The sequence below is a fragment of the Littorina saxatilis genome, linkage group LG2, assembly GCF_037325665.1.
Source record: "Littorina saxatilis isolate snail1 linkage group LG2, US_GU_Lsax_2.0, whole genome shotgun sequence".
NCBI classification, from domain to species: domain Eukaryota; kingdom Metazoa; phylum Mollusca; class Gastropoda; order Littorinimorpha; family Littorinidae; genus Littorina; species Littorina saxatilis.
The window spans coordinates 50,408,094-50,419,353 of record NC_090246.1 but is presented as its reverse complement, the minus strand read 5'-3'; the positions used below and the strand labels follow the sequence as shown (position 1 = coordinate 50,419,353).

General features: G+C 39.5%; 1 protein-coding gene across 1 annotated transcript in view; it reads right to left on the bottom strand.

Moving 5' to 3' along the window:
- Nucleotides 1-970: 970 nt before the first annotated feature.
- Nucleotides 971-11,260, bottom strand: part of LOC138959170 (CD63 antigen-like) — a 28,130-nt gene continuing 17,840 nt past the window's right edge. The window contains exons 5-7 of the mRNA XM_070330548.1: nucleotides 7,289-7,414; nucleotides 5,367-5,450; nucleotides 971-3,714 (exon numbers count right to left, since the gene is read on the bottom strand). Of these exons, the coding sequence (XP_070186649.1) occupies nucleotides 3,649-3,714; nucleotides 5,367-5,450; nucleotides 7,289-7,414 (276 nt within the window). The 3' untranslated portion in view covers nucleotides 971-3,648. The remainder of the gene's footprint in view (nucleotides 3,715-5,366; nucleotides 5,451-7,288; nucleotides 7,415-11,260) is intronic.

Here is an 11,260-nt window from a genome sequence, read left to right as displayed (position 1 = left end):
ATGATTTGGTCCTGTTCTGCATATAATTATAGCAGACATAATAAGAATGCAAACCTAGTTCCGTACGAGAGGAACTTCACCGTTTAGCTTTGCCAAGTACAACTGTGTGCTCTTATTCATGTCATTCTTGTTTCCGAGATTTTTCCCCCTGTTTGTTTGAATGCTGCAGTCTGGTCTGTTTCTTTCACATGTGCAACAGTTGTGGGTGTTTTTGTTTGTATGTCAGTTTGTTAAATGAAGACTAATTCCAATGAAGCAAGTTTCCCAGGTGACCACTACCTCCTGGAAACTGGATACTCAAGGTCTAGATCTCAGACCTGGGAACCCCTGTTTTGCGTATTCTCAAACAAACATAAGTATTTTCAGAAAAATGAGCATACATACATTACAAGCAGCATTTGAACATCCATTATTTTTAAACAAGCTTCACTAGCGTTCGTCGCAACGTTCAGTAAGATTTCCAATGCATTTAAAACAAATGCATCTTTCAATATTTACTGACAAAAACTGGATTCATGTGTCAAAATACTTGATGCTTCGGGATGCGTTTGTGAAGAAAAGTAGTCGAGGAATCGTTTTTTTTCCACTGACTGTTCTGATCATATTCTAAACAATCATGCAAATGGCGAAATCATATGGGTTCCCAGGTCTGAACGAGTCACCTTCTTGGACTACAAGTTGTCACACACACTCTCTCATCATCCTGTTCCACACAGCATCTTCAATAACACATTCATCATCATATATAGTTCCCGCAAACAGTCAGTCCTTTGCTACAAAGAAGTTGATTTTAGAGGAAGAATGCCTGCAAGTTGTTTGCGTTTTACTTCAGCGAAGTTTAATTTCATTTGCTTCAAACCTAGGAATGAAGGGTATGGTATTTATTATTTACCTCTAGTTGTCTGCAAGTGTTTGAAATGAAGCATACTTCCCAGGCAATAAAAGAATGCTAGCTGTACACAAAAACATGGAGAGATCTATGATGGTTTATTTAGACAGAACAGTAATTCTCAGGATTGTTTTTAAAGGTAACAAAGTTTTGTTAGAAATACATTTCTTGAAGGACACTTAGAACATGTAACCAGCATTCAAAATTGTTTGCAATAACTACAGAAATATATCAGTAATTTGTATGTATAAAACAAGAGAAGTCATGTCTACCAACCCAACACCCCAATATACACTTTACAAAAAAGATGTGGTTTATAAAACATTAGCCAAACAGCTAAAATAATATGTTCATGTGAAACTCTGATGACAGGTCAAAAAGTATCCTAAATATAGCAGGTCTCTTCAACCAAATTACACGCTTCAGACTTATTAACTCAATCCTTCCGATTTCCATCTCTGTTCAAATCCTTTGCTACCGTCTGGCAAAAAAGATTTGAAACTGACAGGTCCCTTCACGATACAAAATTTGTCTGGATCATTTTACGCGGAGGAGTCCAGTACCACACTTGACAAACTTTCCCCCTATACAAATGTAGGCTAGCTTAAGCCACTTGTGAATGAAGCTTCAAAAATCAAAAGGACATACAAATGAAATGCAAAAAATTAAAGAAAATATTGTGACATTCATCTGTTAAAATGAGTGCAGTGTTGTGGTCAGACATAGGAAACTGAACTTGTGCTAACAAACATGTATCATTTGTGCCGTTATGGTGAGCATTCCACCACCAGCTACTCTTACGTAAGGTGGACAAGTAAGAAGTACTGCACTCTTTTTATGCACCGACATCGTGTGAGCAACACTCATTTAGTACCTTCTTGGCCACGACTCATTACCCACGATACCACCACCATAGAGAACACACAAGTATTAGTATTTCGTGGTTGCATTTTCGAGGCGAAAGGGACCAACCTCTCTTAAACGTTTTGTTGTAGCCATTGTTTAATTTCTAAAATCACAATCAAAATCATGTATACTTGATCGTTTTTAAATGCTTCAGCTTAAATGTCTTACTGTTCTGTCTGAAAACATCCTTGTGAACTTTGGTTCAGATTGTGCTTCGCTTTGTCAGACACGTAATGTTTTGTCTGATTATTCAATCTTTTTTTGCCATAACAATGTTGATGCATGTCAAAGTGAAATCTCTCCACTGACTCGTCCAGTGCGAAATCCAAGTCCCAACCACCCATAGTCTCCGAGTAGAAAAACAGACCAGGCTCCCAATCCAGTTTTAAATCCATTTAATGTACAACCAGAAATACAACAATGAAAAAACATCTGTGATTTTTTTGTAATGACATCGCTGATTCAGTCAAACTGAAATAAACTAAAGCAATCAATAATTTTAAGTAAATTTGAAACTGAAATTAATCTTCTAATTACACCTTTCTGGTCACAGAGGGAAGAAATTGAGGAAAGGTGAAGTGGATGTACAGAATGAGAGATGGGACAATGAAAGAAAAAACAAACAAAAACAGACCTGCACAATCTGACTGGTTGGCGAGGTGGGTATTATGAAAATCAGGTGTGCAATCCTGTTTTATCAGAATAGAAAATAAAACTGATTAAAAGTGATCAACAAATTATCTTTCAATGACAAAAGTGACATGAGAAAATGAGCTATCAGCAAAAAATAAACAAATAAAAGGTTTGAAGGTTCAATGAGCTTATGTGATTGCATTACAACACCCAAAATGTACACAGGTGACAGATGTCAACAACAGCTAAACTTTAATCAACGACGCAATCCTAATATTTGAACATCAAAAAGAATGGTGGAGGCTCCCGCACACAAAAAACACAACCGACAAACATTAAATTCCTTTTTGTCACAAAAAGACACACGGACACCTTAATTTTTTGCCTCAAGTCAGAGGAAACCCAAACAAGCTGACTAGAGAAACTTCTGAACTTAAAAACTAAACAAAAAATCTGTCAAAAGATGCCAACATCTTGTGGGACTACCATTGAGCAAGGCGACATTTTACTCTGAAATGACCGACACTGCAGGGTGGTAGCAAATACTGTTATTGATTATAAGTATATGTACCAATCACAATTACATGCATGCTACCCCCCCCTCCCCCATCCAGAGCGTACGCAACCATTATGCTAAAATATTATTGATCACTCCCATCAAAGCTGCAGTCGTGACGCAGGAGAAACATCATTGCAGCAGCTGCTTAAAAGAAACAATGGAATGCTTTTTTTTTTGTGGTTACCACTGTATTCATTATGATCATAAAGGAGCCGTTTTCAAAAAATTCTGAGAGCTTTATTGTTCTCTCAGTACATGTGTCTATCTCTGTCTAACGCTTACTTTGGAAGCACCTACAAGCTCTACAGAGGAGAAAAATTTTGGCCCTTGCTCAATGATGGCCAAAAATTGAAAGTTGTGCATTACCACGCATAGTGTACTGTAGAGTCCGAACATTCCATGACTTCAGTCTGGAGACAAACGGCTCCTTACAAATTAAAAAAAGAAATACAACAGGAACTGCTAAGACTTCATTGATTGTACGACAAAAGATGTTACAATTTCAACAAATTTTTCTTGACGTCCTTGGGTAATGATAGGTTGCAGTAAAGTTAAGTCATGTTTGATGTTTCACGCTCGGCATGTCGATGTTCACACCCAGAATGCAGCTTCTCCGACATCGAGACCAAATTGGGTGCAGACGGAAGGTTGCGACGGTAGTTTACACCACCTCATACTCTTTGCGGATGGCACGAGCAAGGCAGCAAGCAAACAGCACACCGACCACCTGCAAAATTATGAGATGTTACATTGTGGTCCTATACAATTCTGCACAACTCAACAGATTTAGCTTCTTACAAGGTTGTCGTCACCAAGACTGAGACTGGTCTCAAAAACCGGGAAATCTTTAGATGATGCAGTTGTTTTTTTATTTCAAACCCTCGAAGTATTCTCCCTTAGCGGCTACACACAGTTTAAGTCGTTGGACCCAGTCAAGAAATGACCGTTTGAAGTCGTTTTTTGGCACCTGGTTCAGACACTGGAAAACAGCCGATCCGAGGGCTGATCGACTGTCAAATCGACGCCCAGCCAATTGTCTTTTCAGATGAGGAAACAAAAAAAAGTCACAGGGTGCAAGATCAGGAGAGTAGGGAGGATGTGGCAAAGTTTCAAAGTTTTCTTCCTCCAGGTACTCTTTCACCACCTTGGATTTGTGAGCAGGTGCGTTATCATGAAGTAATTTGATCCCTTTCAATCCTGTAGTTGGTCTGGCTCTCTTGTAGTAACGAACGATGCCAGCAAGAACTTTTTCCTTGTAGTACACCCCAGTGATGCTTCTGCCTTTTTCGCGTGGTTTTTGAAAAATGACGCCCTTTGTGTTATAAAATATTGTGTATAAAACCTTCTTGCCGGAGCGACTTTTTCGCACGATCCGAGGGGCATTGGCACCTTTTTTTATCCATGCTTTGTTTTGAGCTTTTCTTTTTGGCTCAAAGAAGTACACCCAAGTTTCGTCTCCAGTCACGATCTCATCCAAGCGTTTTTGATCACATCCGTCGTATATCTTGAGTAGCCGTTGGGCAAACGTAACCCTACACCTCTTGTTCTCTTCAGTGAGGAAATGTGGTACCCATCGCGCGCACACCTTTGTGTATCCAAGTTTGTGTTTTAAAATTCTCAAGACAGACGACGACGAAATGTCCAGTGTTTCGGCGATAAACTGACTGCTCACTCGGGGATCTTCATCAACTAACCGTTGGACATGGGACACCATTTTATTGTCGGTTACAGGTGGTTTCTTCACTTTTCCCCTTGCATCTTCCACAGACGTTTTCCCTGTTGAGAAATGCTTTGCCCACCGAAAAACTGTCGCGCGAGATGGTGCTGTGCCTGGGCTTACAGTTCTCAGCTCTTCAAGTATGTCACCGGCCGTTTTACCAAGTGCCGTTCTTATTTTGATGTAGGATCGAAAATCCTTCTCTGAAAATGTGCTTTTTGCCGCCATTTTTTAGGCCAGTGTCTCTCGCTTACATGACTAAATACACTGTATCTTTACGAAAACACAACGGATCACAAAGAAATTATGCACAATAATACGTTATGTACCAATCTTGATAATGACGTCATTTGTTATAAATGTCGTCATTTGATTCTGTGCAAAAAAGACCAGTCTCAGTCTTGGTGACGACAACCTTGTACATGTAGAAACAGAGAAGCTTCCATAAAAAAGAAACTTAGGCAAACAGGTATTTCATGAACCTTTTGCTCAGCTTATTAAACCAATCCCAATACACAATGATTAAGTAATAATTGCAAAATATAGGACATTTCCGGCTTCATGCAATTCCTGAACCAGCAATAATAATGTCCCAAAAAACAAACAAAGTACCAGAGCATAAATAAGTGGCAGAGCTAGCAGCCCATTGGCATTGCACTTACCATCACAAAAGCAAGGCCAATTCCAACTCCACCAATAATGGCAACCTTATTCTTCAACCAAGAGACGAAGGCCTGCTCACAGGTCTGAAAGAAAAGCATATATGAAAATCACCTTGATAATGTCTTTCGACGTCATATCTAGCTTTTGGTGAAAGTTCAGGCTTTGTCACACCCTCATTTTTCTATCAAATTTTTTGGATTGACATTTTGGTCAAGCAGTCTTCGACAATGATGGACTTTGGCACTTAAAATTTAATAAAATGGAGTCTGGTCCCAACAAAAAAATACAACATTCTTATTCAAACTAAATGTTTTCATCTTATTCCTTATCATTTCCTGAATCCCAAACCATATAGACATGACATGTTTGGATCAAAAACTAGTACAAAAAGTGAAAAAGAATAGCGCACTTTTCTGCTAAACGCAAGCACTTCTGCGCTATATAGGTTTGTCACTACAAGTGATCAGCAAGGAGGTTCGCGTTTCATGTGAATGTGTCACTGTCAGCGATAACAGATATAGACATCAGGGTATCGACAGAGTGACTAAATTTATGTATTAATTGGCTCACGAAGTGTAGCCTATGCGATGATAAACTTTGTCTGTCTGTGCGTGCGTATGTATGTATGTATGTATGTATGTATGTATGTATGTATGTACATGTGTGTATGTCTGTGGTAGAAACTTTAACATTTCCGAGTCTATGGATTACGTCAGTCTCGGTCAAAAGTGTTCGACGTGTGTGATAGAAACTATTTGAAGACGTCACATTATGACGTAAGAGGGTTAGACGTCACGCAAAGGAATTACTGAAAGTCTCGGTCATTGTTATTGTGAGCGGGCCGAGACTTCTTGGCAGATCCAGGGTCTCGCTTTCTTGCATAGTTTCACCTATGCTTACTCTGTGTGTGTGTGTGTGTGTGTGTGTGTGTGTGTGTGTGTGTGTGTGTGTGTGTGTGTGTGTGTGTGTGTGTGTGTGTGTGTGTGTGTGTGTGTGTGTGTGTGTGTGTGTGTGTGTGTGTGTGTGTGTGTGTGTGTGTGTGTGTGTGTATGTGTGACGGAGTGATTGAGTTTGTGTTACTGTTTGTCGATTTCTTACGTGAGCCTTGAAGGCTTCGCCTCTTGTTTTGCTTATGCAACTCCATTTGTTTAATACATGCACTTATGATTTTAGGTTTTACTGGTATAGTGGGATGAAAGTCAAAGATTAATGGTCATCTAAAACCATCAGCAATTTACCCATGGACACTTAAGAATTAACATTTTTCAAACAGAAACAAGAATTAACATGCTGACAGGAACTCAATGATTCCTGAGGTCATTCCTACATTTCCTTTGTTTACTATTATACACAAAAACATTTCTTCGCTGTAATTCAAAACCTATGTAACTCAACCGTTACTGTTTTGAGAAGAAAAAAAGGTTTGAGGAAACCACCGCCTCAAATATACATGTATTTAACAGTGCAATAGCAGTCTTAATGTGTGTTAATGACAGTTGTTAATAACAGTTGTTAATATTGAGATATAGGACTTCATCAGGAGCTTTTTATCCAATGGAGTCATCCAGAATTGGCACATGTATATTAAAAGGTGTTTATTTCTGCTTGTCACCATACCTTTTGTGGCCTCTTTCATGATGTAGTTTTGAAAACTAAAATATAACACCAACCCCATATCTTCCATATTATGGTATAGTTTTAGTCCAAGTGTGGCACAAAAACCATGTAAGTTTAACTTAAGTGGGGAGTTTTGGAGCTCACATGAAACAAATGAAGATGTAATGTTTTAGTTCCAAAGCCTCAAAAAATTAGTTACCAGGCTTGTGAATTACAGTGACAATTTACAAAATGGACCCCAATTTTGCAGTTTATTGCTTTTAATGTCAAATCCAAAACTGGCCTGAAACACCCAGACACTTACTCTGGGCCAAATATGGGATGGTTTGCAGTCAGAACTGCTCGACTCATTATCACAGCAGGATGTAGGAAAAGAACCATTCAGTTTAGGTGGCCACTCAGAGCTGCTGTTCACGCCACAGCATTCAAACTGCAATTACAAAACATTATTTGTCAAATACAGTAGCACAACAACGCTCACACAATTCACTGTTACCATGCCCTTTAATCACTCATTGATAAAGCAAACAATTTCTCCAGGTAGCTACCTCAATCAATGTAACAGGTGCAGATTTATCCTACATACGTGAGAGAGACACACATGAGATAATAATCGTTCAAATCACACGTGTGTATATCATGTAAATGAGGTCATGTCAAGTCAATGCTTATGATGCCAAAGTCACTGAGACAAACGTCATTTCAGAAGAGGAATTTTTAGAACTAACATGTCACGCCACACTTTCGAGAGTGACGTTTCTTTGCTTTGACGTAATGGATTGTACAAGGCTTTAGAAGAGATGGTGGTTCCAAAACAAGCGTCTTCAATTTGGCTGCCTCAACTGCGGGACGTTTTGAGTCAAATACACGTAAGTACAGTATGTAGGATAAACAGAATACTACATGGCTTGCTGTTTCCTACCAGATTTACACTCGTTACTTTTTCAAATAGTGAACAGCTCGCTTTCGCTTGCAGTTCAATTTTTTTTTTAAATCGTGTAAATCTGGTATGACAGCGCTGAAATTCCACAAAATGGGGCACTCGCCTTTGGCTAGTACTTCTCATAATTTACTAGCCTGAGAGCAAATTTTATTTGCAAAACCAACCATTTCCATTCAGTGTCTCAGCAACTTTACTCGCCTTTGGCGACTTGATTAACAATTCTACTCGCCATTTACAGAGTAAAATACTCGCCACTTTCAGGCCTGTATGACACAGCAAGCCATGTAGTATTCTCTCTACAGCAGTCCCTGCAATGTACGGCCCCCGACGTGAGCGGACACCTGACATGTACGGACACATTTGCTCGGCACGGAGTGTTTTCCTTCTATATTTGCCCTTAAACGCAAAAATACCCTTTCCCCATTGCCAACAGCAAGTGAAAATTTAGCTGGGCAAATCGTGAATGATGAATCACTTGTCTGTGCAGTGTCTGTGAACATAAATCTGATTTCAATTTCTTATGTACCACACACTATGAACTACGAGCAAAGTGATAAACAAAGACACATTGCATAATTATGATGAGCTTACCTGAGCAAGTCAAGTCTAGGTATAGTACTATCGACCACAATGTGGTTGATAAAACTACAATTCAATATAGACTTCACTAACTTATAGGTAAGCTTGTCATAATTATGCAATTTTATCTCCCACAAGTCCAAGAGGAATGGGTCACGTGAGACTTCAAAGTCTTCAGCATTTACACCCAATTACTGACCACGAGTTGAATGACATAATTATCAACCTGCCTCAGTTCTTCAAGACAACACAGCCTGTCTAAAGTTCCTCACACAGACCACTGCTCCCTCATTATTACGAGTACGCATCTTTCTCTGGCAGTTTATTTCCCCTTCTATTTCTTAGAACTTTGTGCCTCTATATTATACCCACCTCACTGTTATGACATAAGACTGACCATTATTAGGCACACACACAAAAAAGTCTGTTTATGGTAACATAGGCAAAACAAATAGGGTCGGTAGGTCGTTTTTTTTTTGTTTTGTTCCAAATGCAAAAAAAAGTCAAGGGTCGCGCGAAAAAATAGGGTCGGTCGGGATACCGTAAACAGACTTTTTTTTGGGGGGGGGGGGCTTAGCTAAGAACACTTCCAGTTACAATGACTTTTTCCAAAGTGTCACTGTCATATCATTTCATCCTAATTCTTCTTTTTTACATTTAGTCAAGTTTTGACTACAGTAGAACCCCCTATTTACGACTTTGGAAAAACCTTGAAAATTAGGTCGTAAAAAGGGGGGGGGGGTCTTAAAATGGGGGTTTGAGTTTTTGGCCCGGGCGGTCATGAATTTGGTTGCAGTGTACGTACTGTTATGCAATGTCATGTTTACACACTTGTAACACACGGTTGCAGTTTACTGTCATAACACACACACACCCAAACACATTACAGCAGAACAACTTTAACTCAAATTTCAAAGAAAATTTACTCATGGCGTAATGCTCGCTCCCCGCTGAGTGAAGCACATTTGACATTGTGGCGCAACCAGTAAAATCCGAATGTCCTAACTCGATAGAAAGCATAACGACTTTTCTCCCGAATTATCTTTCCGCTCACATGAATGTTTCTTCGCCTTGCATCGCTAAACTTTTCCCATACACGATCGTTGAGGTTTTCGTACAGGCACCTCTCTTTGCGTACTTTCGCTTCACTATCCTTCTCGCCATCTCGATAACACCGAGTCCTTCTCATTGACGATACACAGGATTTGCGTCTTACCGACTCTAAGGAAGTCGGCGCGGATTGCCATTTCGCTTGATTAGCGATTACTTTATTAGCTCTCTCCTCAAGAGTCGGCGCTTTTCTCTTTCTTTCGCGAATCTTCGTTTGTCAACAAGTCGTCGTGACAAGATAGCGTACAGAGGAAAACCGGATGTATTAGGATCTCGCGCGCGCGAGATTTCGTTTTTTATATTTAGTCAAGTTTTTGACTAAATATTTTAACATCGAGGGGGAATCGAAACGAGGGTCGTGGTGTATGTGTGTGCGTGTGTGTGTGCGTGTGTAGAGCGATTCAGACTAAACTACTGGACCGATCTTTATGCAATTTGACATGAGAGTTCCTGGGTATGAAATCCCCGAACGTTTTTTTCATTTTTTTGATAAATGTCTTTGATGACGTCATATCCGGCTTTTCGTGAAAGTTGAGGCGGCACTGTCACGCCCTCATTTTTCAACCAAATTGGTTGAAATTTTGGTCAAGTAATCTTCGACGAAGCCCGGACTTCGGTATTGCATTTCAGCTTGGTGGCTTAAAAATTAATTAATGACTTTGGTCATTAAAAATCTGAAAATTGTAAAAAAAAATAAAAATTTATAAAACGATCCAAATTTACATTTATCTTATTCTCCATCATTTGCTGATTCCAATTTCGGATTAAAAACAAGCTCTGAAAATTAAATATATAAAAATTATTATCAATTTTTTTTTCGAAATCAATTTAAAAACACTTTCATCTTATTCCTTGTCGGTTCCTGATTCCAAAAATATATAGATATGATATGTTTGGATTAAAAACACGCTCAGAAAGTTAAAACGAAGAGAGGTACAGAAAAGCGTGCTATCCTTCTCAGCGCAACGAATACCCCGCTCTTCTTGTCAATTCCACGGGCACTGCCTTTGCCACGGGCGGTGGAGTCACGATGCTACGAGTATACGGTCTTGCTGCGTTGCGTTGCGTTCAGTTTCATTCTGTGAGTTCGACAGCTACTTGACTAAATATTGTATTTTCGCCTTACGCGACTTGTTTTCTTTTCTCGCGGTAGTTGCACGAGAGCCGCATGTTGTGTTTTCGTCTGCTCGACTGAAAATGCGCGAAAGTCGTAATTCATCCACAAAAGCTCGGTCGTAAGTCTTGTTTTGGGGTGAGTCGTTCACTGGGGGTTCATTATATAGTAGAACGCATCCGTGGTAGAAAAATCAGTCGCAAAAAGGGGGTGATCGTAAACAGGGGGGTCGTACTACTGTAAATGTTTTAACATAGAGGGGGAATCGAGACGAGGGTCGTGGTGTATGTGTAGAGCGATTCAGAGTAAACTACTGGACCGATCTTTATTAAATTTTACATGAGTTCCTGGGTATGATATCCCCAGACGTTTTTCTTTTTTTGGATAAATGTCTTTGATGACGTCATATCCGGCTTTTTGTAAAAGTTAAGGCGGCACTGTCACACAGACCTGTTTACCCTAAACCCGAGGCAAGAGTACTTTCCCAAAAAGTTGAGTGTATTTTTCAAAAAGTTGGTGTACTTTGCAAG